This window comes from Hippocampus comes, unplaced genomic scaffold (assembly GCF_001891065.2).
Source record: "Hippocampus comes isolate QL1 unplaced genomic scaffold, H_comes_QL1_v1.1 scaffold284, whole genome shotgun sequence".
NCBI lineage: Eukaryota > Metazoa > Chordata > Actinopteri > Syngnathiformes > Syngnathidae > Hippocampus > Hippocampus comes.
In genome coordinates, this window is record NW_017804807.1 from 13,038 (window position 1) to 27,236 (window position 14,199).

At 46.0% G+C, this 14,199-nt stretch overlaps 1 protein-coding gene across 2 annotated transcripts; it reads right to left on the minus strand.

The window, feature by feature from the left end:
- Window positions 1–6,691: 6,691 nt before the first annotated feature.
- On the minus strand, window positions 6,692–11,380 carry nr4a2a (nuclear receptor subfamily 4, group A, member 2a). Of its 2 annotated transcripts, XM_019862753.1 has the most exons (8): window positions 10,477–11,380; window positions 10,196–10,279; window positions 9,137–10,116; window positions 8,150–8,279; window positions 7,831–7,994; window positions 7,378–7,580; window positions 7,123–7,301; window positions 6,692–7,015 (listed from the first exon to the last, which is right to left on the minus strand). In XM_019862753.1, the coding sequence occupies exons 3-8, from the start codon at window positions 10,112–10,114 to the stop codon at window positions 6,750–6,752; spliced, it is 1,920 nt and encodes a 639-aa protein (XP_019718312.1). In that variant the 5' UTR covers window positions 10,115–10,116; window positions 10,196–10,279; window positions 10,477–11,380; the 3' UTR covers window positions 6,692–6,749. The 2 variants fall into 2 exon arrangements, with proteins under 2 accessions (XP_019718312.1, XP_019718303.1); XM_019862744.1 differs by having other exon boundaries at window positions 9,137–10,279.
- Window positions 11,381–14,199: the final 2,819 nt, after the last annotated feature.

Consider the following 14,199-nt stretch of genomic DNA (forward strand, 5'->3'; position numbering starts at 1 on the left):
AACAAATTTCGGTTCTCGAACAAACTGAGCGCACTGAATGCACCATTTGACTCCTCTCGCCTTCCTTACACGAGGAAGTGACGCTTCCTCGTGTTGCTTTCCATTGTTCGCAGACGTTTTCAATAAACATTTTTTGTTTAAAAAGCATGTTTCGGTTTTCGAACAGCCTTCTGAACGGATTATGGATGAAAACCGAGGTTTGATTGTGTATGCATTGCAACTGATCCCACTGACTCTATAAGGGCACAAAACCTTAACAAGTAATTGGTCTTGAAAAATATAGTAATGCACTTTTAAGATTAAATGAGATTTATAAAGAAAGGAATTTTTAAACCATTTACACGAGCATATAAAATCTAAATGTAATCCCTCCCTACACCTTACAAACTAAATAGAGTGCAATAATATGTGGAAAGAATAAAGTATTCACATCTCCTTGATAGCGTCTGCTGTGTTGGGTCTGTCTCAGTGACAGACTGAGGCTGCTGTTGTCTTCTTCTCTGAACAAAATAATGTTGTCTTTTCCTCTGATCAAAACAGTGTGCCCCTAGCGGATATTCCATGAATTGCACCTTATTAAAAATATTCATTCAGTGTCTTTTATGCATTTTTAAAAACAGTGTATCCCCCTAGCGTATATTCCATGAATTGCACTTTATTAAAATATTCATTCCATGTCTTTCATGCATTTTTTCACTTTTAAATTATCCTGCGGGTCTGATCAAACCTCCTTGCGGGCCGGTTCCGGCCCACGGGCCCTTGGTTTGACACCCCTGTTCTTGGCGATCGTGAATAAAGTGCAAATAAAACACCCATTACGCATACTACCAAAACGTGCAAGCTAACTTTATTCATTGTTTCAAGATACTTTGTTGATCATAAATTTATTCATTGTTTCAAGATACTTTTTTGATCAGGACAACTCAGCTGGAATAGTTGAGACGCAAGTCTCGTCTGGATGCTTGCGGGGTGCAACGGAGCCGGGGGCTGAAGAACCTGCAAAACTCAAAGGATCACGGTGAAATCGAACTTCGTTTCAGATTGGGGAGGAAACATCGTATGACCTTCTGAGGGCCCCGATAACTTTTCCCCCTCAAAGTATTCACTGTATATCGATCAACATGTCAGAAACATTTCGGTCTCAAACTCCAGCAGAGGGCCCGCCATTGGCAAGGGGAAACAATAAACCCGATTTCACTTTCCAATGTCAGCTAACAGCAGTAAGAATCATTGTAAAAACTCGCAAGAGGCTTGAGCCCGTCGTCGACAGTGTTGACAAGGTCTTTACGAAACGTACGGGCCTGGTGACCAATAGGAATGACAAACCTTCGACTGAAGTGGCTCTCAACTTTTCAAGTACAGTCCCACCGAAAAAATACACCTCCCTGGGTACCTTTATCAGGTGCTGTCTCACCATGTTGGTCTTTGTTGTTGTGTTTATGATCCTCTGGACGAGTTGGAACTGCGAAAGTCAAATCCTTTTGCATACGTGAAGCCGCGAGTAGAGATCGCATCATGTGTCACACACACCGAAATGATGTTGGCCTAATACTCCATCTGTGTCCACCTTGGCGACCATGTTTTCACGAGACATCTATCTCGCTAGCTAACCATCCAGCTGTTTTATTTATCTACCATCTAGCTCGCTAGCTCACAAATTAGAAAGTACCTATCTATCTATCTATCTGGCTAGCTAACTAGCTAGCTGTTTTATTTATCTATCACCGAGCTAGCTAACTCGCTAATTAGCGAGCTAGCTATTGTATCTATCCGGCTAGCTAGCTAGCTAGATATGCTTGGAAATGATTAAATAAGGATAAAGCTGGTCAACATGTGTCATTTAAAGCAGATTAATGTTAGGTTTGCTAGTCAGCCTCCCCGGGGTCGCCCCGGAGGGCGAACGCATCATTTGATGTCTCACAATTCACTTCTTCTCAAGCCACCGGCTCCTACCCGCATGATGGAGGCATTTTTCGATACTTAGGGAACACGCAGCATGCGTCCTCCATTTCTATCAGACATTTAAGCCTGTTTTTTTTCCCCCCTTGCACTGCTCCAGTGAGCACTGAGCACTGGCTTCATTAAAACTAATTGAATCGGAAACATGTCTGCCCAAGGAAACATTAACTCTTTCCATATAGGACAGTTCCGATTCCGTTTGGTCAATAAGGTCAAAGGAGCGAGCCCACGTGTTCAATATTGATACACGCTCAAACTATAGGCACGTTTAATCGAGTCACAGTGCGGCATCCATCACTGCTGAAATGTGTTGCGTGCTTTTGGGATGATGATGTGCTCTTTTGGGAATTTTCCTGTCCAAATGCTCAGAAACACGAAGAGAGGAATGACAGTGCTGTCCATGGTGTTGCAATACTGTTGCCTCCCGCATATCGCAGAGATGCATTCCAGACTTAACGGAATAATGTTTGAAGACCGTTTTTATACACAGTTTAACCCCCCCCCCCCCCACACACACACACACACACACACTCTTCAAAACCATTAAAATGTATTAAAACATAGTTAAACTTATTAGAACACACTTTTTTTGAAAGCCGTCGGTGGTGTTGGAAGATTGGAGTCCACAAAGCTTTTGAGCACGCTTGTAACAATGATTTGAGGGCAGGAATCAATATGTAATAAATGCGCGCGTGCACACACACACACACACACAGACACACGCACGCACACAGCTGAGTATTATAAAGTACATTTGTGGCAAAGAGGATCACACTGTACTGAAAAAAAATTAAAAAAACTTTTGAAAGTAAAAGTACTGATCCAACTCCTGCACTTAAGTAAAAGTAAATAAGTGCAGACTGTGAAATCCTCTGAGTGCAAGCCAGTTAATTGGTTGAGCCTTAGCCAGGTGTATAAAATTTGTGTTTTAAGTTGTAGTCAGCAGAAGGAAAACATTATCTGAAAAATAAATACTCGAGTAATGTACAGATCCCAAAAGTAAATCTACTCAAGTAGCGTAACAAAGTATTTGTACTTGATTACTTGCCACCAATGCTTGTAACGATGATTTGACAGCGTCCATCCGAACGAGGCAATAAGTGCGCACGAGCGCGGCTGCGGATTGTCAAGTAAATACGCATGAGCGATGCGAGCGGTCATCAAGTTCGGTCAATCTTCCTTCGGCGACCAAGCCGACGTCGGCGGCGCTAATGGCCATTAGAGGCAAGAAGGAGCGCAGGCCTTTGATTGGGGGCCTCGTCATCGCTCTTCCTCCTGCCTTCATCCTTCATACGCGGCTGCCCCATCGATTGCCTGTTTAGTGCTATGACAGATGAAGCCCACCCCCTGCCCGACCATCACCACCAACGCACACCCCTGACTGCTGTCCCAATCAATCCACATTCAAGGTGCGTTGCATCTTGGTGCCACTTTTGCAAAGTTTAACATGTTGATGGTCGCTTTTAATGAGTGAAAACAGAACTCTCAAATATTGCGCTTGATAAAAACAGAAACTAACGGCATCATTCAAACTAATGTCAAGAATCACTTTTTTTATTTTTTGCCGCAATTCAAGACACATTGTGCTGCTCCTTCTCGTATGCGCGCCTTGGCCGCCAGAGGGCCGTTTTCTTTGAGTGTCCTCTCCCACCTTACTACATTTCCTAAAATAGCCACCCCCACTCAGGTAATTCAATGCCATACCTCAAATAAAGAAAAAAAAATATGAGGTGGTGTGTACCGTACCCCAATCGCTATCTATATGTCTGAATTTTGCACGTCGTTAGCAAACGTTTGTCACTTAATCAATGCAGACATTCCTTTTTGTTGGAACATTTGGCAGTTGTTTCACTACTTTTGATTGCTGCTACGTTGCCATCTAACGACTGGAAGATGCTGAGGGATCACCGTTCGGAATAAAAGTCAGTCAAGGAGCACGACGGTGAGCATCAGCGTCTTCCTTCCAGACCGGATGGCGTGACTTGGCGTCCGTGCATCCATTCCAACGGGTGCCACGACCCCCCCATCACCCCATCACCGTGCAACACAAGCGTGAGGAAAAGTGTGCAGGCATGCAGAAAGGTTGCTGAGCCCCTCGCTCGCTCGCGCGCACGCGCGCCCACTGGTAAGCGCTGCTCTAAATGATTCCGGATTCGTTCTCTCCTCCTCGCCATCATGTCAAGTGTGGCGAGGAAGTGAAGTAATGGGGGTCTTTAATGAATTTGGTCCTCCATCAGGCGTAATCACGCCCGGACGGTAATGACGCTCATTTTTTTCGCAGCGAAACTGTACTCGGGAGTCAACTCGCGCGACACGCGCGATGCGCCGTTTCGACAGATCTGCTAAATGTCAGCAAACCGCTTCTGAGCACAATCCCAATTTGCTTTGGAATTAGCACGAGCGGCGCTAATTATTTGGACAATTCATTGCTTTTTTTTTTGGTCGACGCACAGCCAAAAAGAGGAGGGAAGGAGCTGCTCTCTTGATTTGGGATGAGAACGGATGTGTCCCAGACATGCCTCCTCGCAGCCTGCGGGGCTTCACTTCTTTTGCGCTCGCACACTCAGCCAAAAGCTTTGTGACAGCACACACACACACACACACACACACACACACTCACGCACACGCGCTGTTCTTTTCTGGCTCTGCACGGTGAAGGAAGGAGGAGACAAAAAAAAAAGGGAGAGAGGTGAGCTCAAACATGAAAGTCGCTGTGGCTTCGAACCAACCACAACGTAAACGATGACAACTGATCATTTTCAAATGAGCTTTGAAGCCAGTTTTGCACAGAAGCATCGACATGCGGCTTTGAGGTTCCTGTTCGTAATCTGACTGACTCGAGCGAAATCAAATTAAGTCTGGTGAGTTACATTAAAGTTTCAATCATTTCAAAAATTTAAGTGACCATCATTGATTTGTACTGTCGATGCGGCTTACGGTTAAGATGCTTTGTGTGCTCAGTTGCTTAAATTCTCTTAATGAGTGAACTTTTGGTTACTTGTGTTGATTTTTCGTTGGCTATTAGACCACTGAGATTTTTATTTTATTTTATTTTTTACTCGAAATGACGAATGATGTCATTACTGCCAGTCTTGTTTCGGCAAAGCGTTGGTTTTCTTTTTTTTTTTTTTTCATAAACCACAGTTGCGATGTTTGACTTGTTGACCGAGACCTGTTCAAAATCTGGGCTTTTCTATTTGATTTCAACCCACAACTGCAAAAAAAAAAAAAGAGAAAAAAAAGATGCAAGCTAAAATAAATCGATTCGGACGTCGAAAAGAAAAAGTTCACAGCGGATTTAAGATGAGCGAAATTCGAAGAAAATTGAAAACGGTTAACCAACAGGCAGAAAAGCGACCAATTTGCCCAAATTGAACTTTTCAACATTTTTTCTAAAACTCACGCAAATAGTTATTTTAAATATAACGGTGCTTTAATAACCTATAATTGTGTTTTAAATACGGACCTGCACGCCGGTGTCATTTCTTAAACGAAACGTTTAAATTCGCAAGATTTTTAAACGTGTAAACAACCTTTCAATATATACAACAAAAACTTTTTTATTAAGGAGCAAACGCAAGAAAAAAAAATGCTACAGGCCTTCACGTACGATCGCCTCGTTGATTTACGTTTGGTACCAGCAGATTATTATTATTATTATTTTTTTTGCCTTCATGATGAATAAGAAACGGATTCTCTCGATTTCAACGTTTTATTCGTAAACATTAAATAATCGTTTCCCCTCTGCAATCTGGATGAAAGCTCTGAGGCCTATCACACACTCCCCCCCCCCCACACTCTTTTTTTTTTCGTGTAAAATCCAAAAAAGGTGGACAAAGCGTGTCTTTGCATTTCCCCCTCTCTGTCCCCATGCTCGTCGATCGGCCGACAGAAATGCTCTTAAGCATATCGAGAAAGCTTTATATTGAACAGCAACAATACTTACAGCACACATACAAACGAGGAATGTGACAGTTGTACAAACACGATGGCTCCCTCCCTCCCTGGCTGCTCGTCTATACACAGGAGATCAGATATATATATATATATATATATATATATATATGTGTATGCATATATACACACACACATATATATATATACACTGTATATATTTAGATATGAGTTTGAGTGCCAACTACATTGGTATCAAATCTAGCAGACTACATAGTGTCCGATCGGCTATATAGACATCGCCTCTGCATGTGCCTATAGAGGAGCAACAAAAATAAATATTCAGAATAAGACATGCGTCGTTTTTTTTTTTTTTTGGAAAATGTTTGGGGGGGAGGCACGATTTGAAAACGGGGGAAAAAAATCATTATAACAAAATGTGTTCATATTATAAACTGATGCGTCATCTATTCGGTAATGTACAGTGTCCGCATATACATTATATATACTATATATATGTACATATATATATATAAATGGAATATATTTGACATCTGGAGGTGCTGAAGACATGATGGAAAGATTTGTTGTTGGTTTTTTTTTTTTGACCCACTCAAGTCGTTGGAATTAAAATGCGCAATGTTTGCATTCGATCAGTTTGCCATGCACTGTCAGAACAAGTGTGAAATTAAAAGGATAATAAATGTGTCTTTTGTCAGCAATTTTTGTAAGGTCCTCGGAGGAAAGAAAGGGTCCCGCCAGTCCTGCTTTTGCAGATGTCCAAAAAGAAGAAAAATAAAATTGGGAAAGTTTTGTTTTTTCGGGTGTGTAGGGGCGAGGAGGGGGGTCGGGAAATAGTCTGCGTGGGAGCCGCGGCCTGTTTTTTTGTTTTGTTTTTAGAAAGGCAGCGTGTCGAGGAAGAGTTTGTCGATGATGGCTGGCGGAGGCACGAGGTCTTCGAGTTTGAGGTAAAAGATGCGCTGCAGCCCCTGCGTGCACAGCGTGCGCAACTCGGGCAGCTTGCCCAGCAGCTTGGACAGATAGTTGGGCCGGTTCAGGCCGCCGCCGCCGCCGCCCGTGAACGTCACTTGGTCCTTCAGGCAGTTGACGATCTTATTCTGCAGCTCCTCCACGCGCTTGGGCTCCCTCAGCCCGTGTCTCTCTACAAAGTACAATCATCATCATCATCATCATCATCACCATCAGAACACGGACGCCGACTCAATCCGCGGAAGGGGTCGATCGCGCCGGGCGTCTCTTTTGCGTCACCTGTGACCATGGCCAGCGCGGCGATGCAGGCGAACGCCGAGATGTCCACGCTCATGCCTTGCAGGTTGGACGAGAACTCCACGATGGCGTCCACCCACTCGCCGAAGCCGCGCACGCACTGCAGCCTGTGCAGCACCACGCCGTTGCAAAAGATCAACTTGCCTTCCACCGGGTTGGACCTCGAAGCCGGCAAACGCGCTCTCGTTAAAAACCAGCAAACCGGATCGGCACTCCCCAAAGTGGCTCCTCGCGTACCTGTACGCCAGCCTGAGGACGAAGAGCTCGAGGAAGGCCGACTCGAAGAGGAGGTCCTGATCCGGCTTGGGCAGGTCGCAGAAGCCGGGGATCTTCTCGGCCCAGCCGCGGATGATCTCCATGGAGCCGGTGAGCAGGTCGTAGAACTGCTGGATGTGCTGCGTGTTGTCGCCCGCCATTTGGTAGTCAGGACTCGCCTGGAACTGGAATGTCATTTACACACACACACGCACACACACACACACGGCCGCTTAATGAAGTCCCTTGAAAATATATAATCCGTGAAATTGCACACTGGGTCGTTGGGCGACTTTTCCTTTTATTATTATTATTAAATTCCGCCCTCTCGACGTAAATTACTCCGCGGGAGCCACTTAAAAGAAAGTCAAGAGTGTCGGGGTAACGCGTCGCCAAGTGCTTTTCTTCAGTTTGGGAAGAAACGCTCCCACTCACTCTGGAGTAGTCCAGCGCGGACATGGAAGGGTTCGAGTCCACGTGGGCCCTGACCAGCGCGCTGATGAGGCTGACCGGCGGCGACGGGGGGGAGGGCTCCTGGGGGCTTTTGGGTTTGGATGGCAGGCGTCCTCGTCGACCTTTCAGATTGTCAGTCCTCACCACTGCAAAAATAATCGGCATCGTCACGCGCGGAAGGCGTCGAGCCGCGCGCGGATTACCACCGTGACGTCACATTGACCCCCCCCCCAAAAAAAAATGAAGTAGCTAAACCGTGCGTAAAACCGACAAGGCAAGTTTGACTCGGGCCCGCACGTACCTTCTCTCACCATTCCGACCACAAGGCACTTCTGGAAACGGCAGAACTGGCAACGGTTTCTCCGGCGTTTGTCAACTGGACAGTTCTTATTGGCTAAGCACACATATTTGGCATTTTTCTGGACGGTGCGCTGCACGGAGACAGAAACACAATCACTTCGTGGGCCTGCTTTTCAGACACTCTTGAAAAGAAACACATCGACTTCGATTTTTAAGCATTCTGCGAGTTGCCCAATATCACTTGTTAAATCGCGACTATTTCGTGCGTAAATTGCATCCACGCAGCAACCAACATTCTACCGGTGACGGTTTTTTTTTTTTTTTTACGCATTCTAGAAAGAAAAAAAAGAGGGGGGAAAGGATCATTTCGTTTCGTGATTCACGTTTAAATGTTAAAAATCTTCACACGAATGGAGGAAAGAACGGGAATGGGCTGTTTTTTGGACATACAGAGATTTTAGGCATCGTGTACTTTACGCTAGAGGGGAAAAAAACCTAAGTGGTATGAATAAGAAATTTAAAAAAAAGTATTTACGTGAAACTGTTGTACATTATATCGAGGATCCACGTTTAAATGAGACATGTTAAATTTGGACATTGCGCGAAGCAAACCACAGGAACCGAATGACTTTTTTTTTTTTTTACGCACTGACTTATTACGTCACCAGAATTGTCCGCCCGAGACACAGAAAAAGTGTCGGCAAATCGTCCACTGTGGTGGGCCTTTTTTTTTTTTTTTTGATGAGCGTCTAAATGTGACAAGTTCAATTCGGAACGTCCCCGCAGGAAGGAACAGAAGGATTGGAGAAAAGCGAGATCATTTTTACGCATCCGGGACTGTGCTTGGAAAAACAACAAGAACAAAAAAAGGTCGAGGGATAAGATCACTTCGGGGGGCGTCTTTCCTTTTACATCTTAATGCATCATCATTGGCACGCACGGCAGGAAACAAGAACGTCCGTCGCTTTTACGCATCCCTCTTGCCCACCTTAAAAAAGCCCTTGCAGCCCTCGCAGGTTCGAACCCCGTAGTGCTGGCAAGCCGCGTTGTCTCCGCACACCGCGCACAGCCCCTCGTTGGACGGCGAGCCGCGGGAGGGCGGCGACGGCACCTGACTGTCCACCAGCTGGTGCCCGTGGCCCAGCTGCAGCGAGTGCGGGAAGGCCAGGCCGCCCTGCTTGCGGAGGCCGCCGGGCACCGCGAAGCTTTGCGCGTCCAGGCCCCGGTGGTGCACCGCTGCCGCCGCGGCCGCAGCCGCGGCCGCGGCCGCGGCGGCCGCCGAAGCGGGGCCGTCGTGGCCCATGGAGACGTGCAGCGGGCCGTCGAACCGCATCTGGCAGCTGGACACGGGCGTGCCGGGTGGGGACTGCTTGAAGGAAAAGAGGGAGAGCCGCGACACGGGATTCTTGCGCTGCTCCATCATGTAGTTGTGGTGGAAAGTGTGCAGCGAGGGGCCGGGGTCCTCCCACATGGCGCCGGGCTGCACCTGGAAGTTGGGCGTGTTGGGGGCGTGCGGTGACGACGGCGGCTTGAAGTACACGGGCCCCGCGTGGGCCATCATGTCGTCGGACTGCGGCGGCAGGTGGCCCTGCTGGTGCGGGTGCGAGTGGTGCGGGTGGTGGTGGTGAGGGTGGTGGGGGTATCCGTGCATCTGCACGTCCTCCACCTTGATGGGCGACTGCTCGCCGCCCCCGCCGCCGCCGCCGCCGGCGTGCGGGACCTGGTAGAGGCACGGCGGCTTGACGTCGTAGCCCGCCGCCGCGTTGTAGTTGTCCACGAAGGTGCTGAAGCTGGGCAGGGAGGTGGTGGCAGTGATCTCGGTGTTGGTCAAGTCCATGCTAAACTTCACGAACTCGGGAGTGAGGAAGTCGCAGCTGTACTCTCCCGCGGCGTGGTAGCTGTAGCTCTGGGACGCGGGGCTGGCTCCTTGGGGTGATGATCCATACTGAGCCTGGACGCAGGGCATGGCTGCCGAGGCACGGGAGCGTTTAGTCAAGAGCGCAAATTTGGTCAGGGGGGGCTTTTGTTTGAAAACGCTTGCTTTCACCTCAACACGGTGCCGGGCTCACACTTGGACAAGATAACGCGACTTGGGACGACCGGTCGGATTTCGAGTTGGCGGGATCTTGCCCTAGAAAATGACACCACAACAAGCATAAAACAACATGCGCGTACAGTACTGGCGCTCACTGCAAAAGCAACACTTTGAACTCGCTGTTTCTCATTTCTTGCACAGAATAAATGTCACTAATTTCACTTGGCGACCTGCACGCATGCAATCAACAATAACTAAACGCCGATACCGTTGGCAAAGAAACACATTTGTACCTCTTTTCACATCCAGCTGTTCAATCCATGCAATAAGCATTCAGGAGGGCTGCCGTCTTCCTGAAAATGTGACTTGGAAAAGAACAAACAGGAAAGTCGAAGCAAAACCTCCCAAATCATGAAGCCCCCCCCCAGCCTGTGAGCGACACTTGCCTCGACTAAGCCACTCCAAGCCAATGTGGCTTTGTTTATGTGAGCTCCGGATGCCGTGGCCCACGTGTTTGCTGGCGTGACGTCATTGTCGTCAACACCGACGCGGGCCAATCGCGGAGCGAGGTGGGAGGGATGCTGGAGCAGTGGGGGTGAAGGTGGTGGTGGTCGTGGGGGGTGTCGGCGGCGTTCTCCAGCCCTGCCTGGTGAGCGTGTTTGTCTTGTACTATGCGATCTATGCTGCTTCCCACATGGACATGAAGCTGAGATGTAGTGGGGATAAAGGCGGCTGGCTACGCTCAGCGCTCAGTTTGAACAGGACTTAAGACGAAACACTCTCCAGGCGCGGTCTCATCAAAGCTTATTGCTGCCACACCAGACAAAAAAAAAAAAAAAAAAAAAGTTCGTATCAGATCAGTTTCAGACTACGATTGGCTTCTATATTGGGCAAAACAAAACGAAGCGATTCCGGTTCAGCTCGCTGGCGGAGCTCTACATGTGTCTTATGAAATTATTATGTAAAAATGATCAACGTTAACATGTGTAAATGATCACATGAAAACATGACATTTCTCCGGGTAAGATTGAGAGGTGTAAATCCAAACTGTGATCCAACAGCTAACACCAATACAATTGGTTTTATGTTGTTGTGGGCGGGGCATCACTTGTCCAACAGATTAACAATTTAGTCCAATGTTTGATAAAAATTGGCCCAACCTCTGACCTAACAGTGTCAACCCAACGATTGAGTTATAAAACCCGATTCAGCTTTAAAAGTGTGTACAACCAACAATGAACATAATCCGAAGAAGAAGCTTTTTCAATGGCTCTACGCATCGAAGAGGGCCAAGCTTGTCTGTGAAATTCAGGCTTCGACATAACTGCAATAACAACAGACATCAGTAGGTGACAGTGTTGCATCACGTTGGATTTGAGATCAGCACAGCTTTTGTGGGCGGGGCATCACTTGTCCAACAGATTAACAATTTAGTCCAATGTTTGATAAAAATTGGCCCAACCTCTGACCTAACAGTGTCAACCCAACGATTGAGTTATAAAACCCGAGTCAGCTTTAAAAGTGTGTACAACCAACAATGAACATAATCCGAAGAAGAAGCTTTTTCAATGGCTCTACGCATCGAAGAGGGCCAAGCTTGTCTGTGAAATTCAGGCTTCGACATAACTGCAATAACAACAGACATCAGTAGGTGACAGTGTTGCATCACGTTGGATTTGAGATCAGCACAGCTTTTGAGGTGAAGATAAAGATTAAGTGGTGAATCTCCACTTGTCACATTGATTACAACTGATCAATAAATGTTGACTTTTTTATTTTTTTTAATCAGAGATGTAAGTAAAAATGTCTAAATGTTTTGGTGCCGATTCCAAGCCTGTAGCATATCAGGTTTTAAAGTAAAGTCCGTAAAGCGTAAACTTTAAAATAAAAAAATGAAACTATCTGAAAAACTTGATGTGCTGGGGAGGGTGGGGGGGGGGATTTTTATAATCTGCATAAAAAAATAGGATGAGGGCCATCTATGATTGCAATTTGCTGTTGGGCAGTGTAATTCTCATAAAAATTTCCTTTATTTTCATCTTTATCAATTAATTTCACACATCAGCTTTTGGTTATTTTAAACAGCAGTACAGAACAAAGAAAGTTGAAGAGCCGTTTAGGAATTGCAGTTGATTACACAAAATGTAGTGACTTTTATTTTTTATTTTTTGCATCTTGCACTGCACAAACACACCAAATCTACATACATAACACTATGTATACATTATGTGTATGTAATAAGCATTTATTACACATACATAAAAGAAAAAAAACCAAACAAATAAAAAAACGAACAAATCAACTGGATCAGCTCGAAAAACAAATTCAAACAAGTGATTTTTGAGAAAGTCAACAAGAAATGAAAAGGAACACGAATGAAAAATCCAAATACATTCCAACCCCTCGTCTGGTGGTAACAGAGCATGCCGACATCTTCTCAACACCAGTGCGCCAACTAGCTCATGGCCTGCCTTTGGTCCCCTCGAAACGTCGCAAAGCGAGGACCCCCTACCGGAGTGTAATTCCTACCCCACTAGGAAGCGCAGCACTGGTGTGACATAAACCTCATAAAGCTGGAGGCGGGCGGGTAATATTATTCTACCTTATCGTCTGACGGGATTTCTTTATTCCTCAATTGTGTTCCAAATTTAGACCTCAACTTCTGGGGGGGAAGTGGGGGGGGGTTAAGTGTGTGTGTGTGTGTGTGTGTGTGTGTGTGTGCGGTAGGGGTGGGAAAATAGTGCTAATTAGTGGGGGCCTCTCACCAGTTATCGCAGGGGAACCAATTTAGTGGCCGCTAGAGGGAAAAGCCTGATTGCGCAGACTCTTACGGAGACTGATGAAAAAAAAAAAATGAAAAAATGAACTCAAGTTGATACGTCATGGCCAAAATAAACGTATTGTTTTGTAGCCCATCTCGAGGTAATCTTACACTAACACCTTGTGTCCAATAGTTGCTCTGGCTGTGTGTTTTGGGCGAATATTAGTGTGGGCAGCGGGCCAAAAAAAAACTCCTCTCGACAGCATCCTGTTATTGTGCGGGCAAAAAAAAAAAAAAAAGCACGCTAAGGCAAACGTGCACCAGGTGCACTCAAGGATAGGCTGCGGAGGAGCGTATTGCACCGGCACCTAGAGGGCGCTGGTGTGCACTGCTCTCCGCTCCTGGAAAGTAACCTTTTTTTTTCTTTTTAATGAACCTGGCCCCTTAATGGCTGCGCCACGCCGCCCTGTCCGTCTTTCTTCTCAGGTGGGCTTTATTGCGCTGCAAACCTTTTATTGTAAGTATTGTTCAAATGAACCATCAAGGTGCTGTTTTTGAATTTTTTTCAGATGAGATGACATCATTGCGAGCCATCTGAAGCGCAAGCATAAAGGCAAGTATTAATTTAATTGGTGGTTTGAGCAGTTTATTTACTTTGACTGAAGGATAGTACAGCGGTGTGGATGTGCACGATTGAACGAAGTGGCTTTGGAACGTGATGGAAGCTCGGAATTGAAGGCGTTACGTCGCGGTGTGTTTTCATTGTGAGCGTGACAGAGCGACGGATGCATTTCCCCCTGCTAAGATTTCAGAACTCTGCACGAAAAAAAGAGCAAAAGCAGATGTATCCAGATGACATGATTTGAAGCAAATAACAAAATAACGATATCGTTTCATCTCTCTTTCTCGTGCATAAAAAAAAATGACCATTCAAGGATGGCACAAAATTGCTGAACAACCAACACAAAGTCCAGGAACTCATTTTGCACTTTTTTTTTTTTTTTTTAAACAAAAAGAAAGTCTCTCAGAATGTTTACATTACTGAGGTACCGTTTGTCCTGCATATCACTCCAAATTCACAAAAAAATATTCGGAATACTCATGTCGGAGTATAAGACCAAGTGTACGTGCAGCTAAGACATTTTTGCCATCTAGTGTTGATTGGTGATATTACCACTAAAAACAGATTCCCCCCCCCCAAAAAACTCTTTTTGTTCCTATTTTGATTTTTACCGTCTCTCCTGTGGCCCCCCCC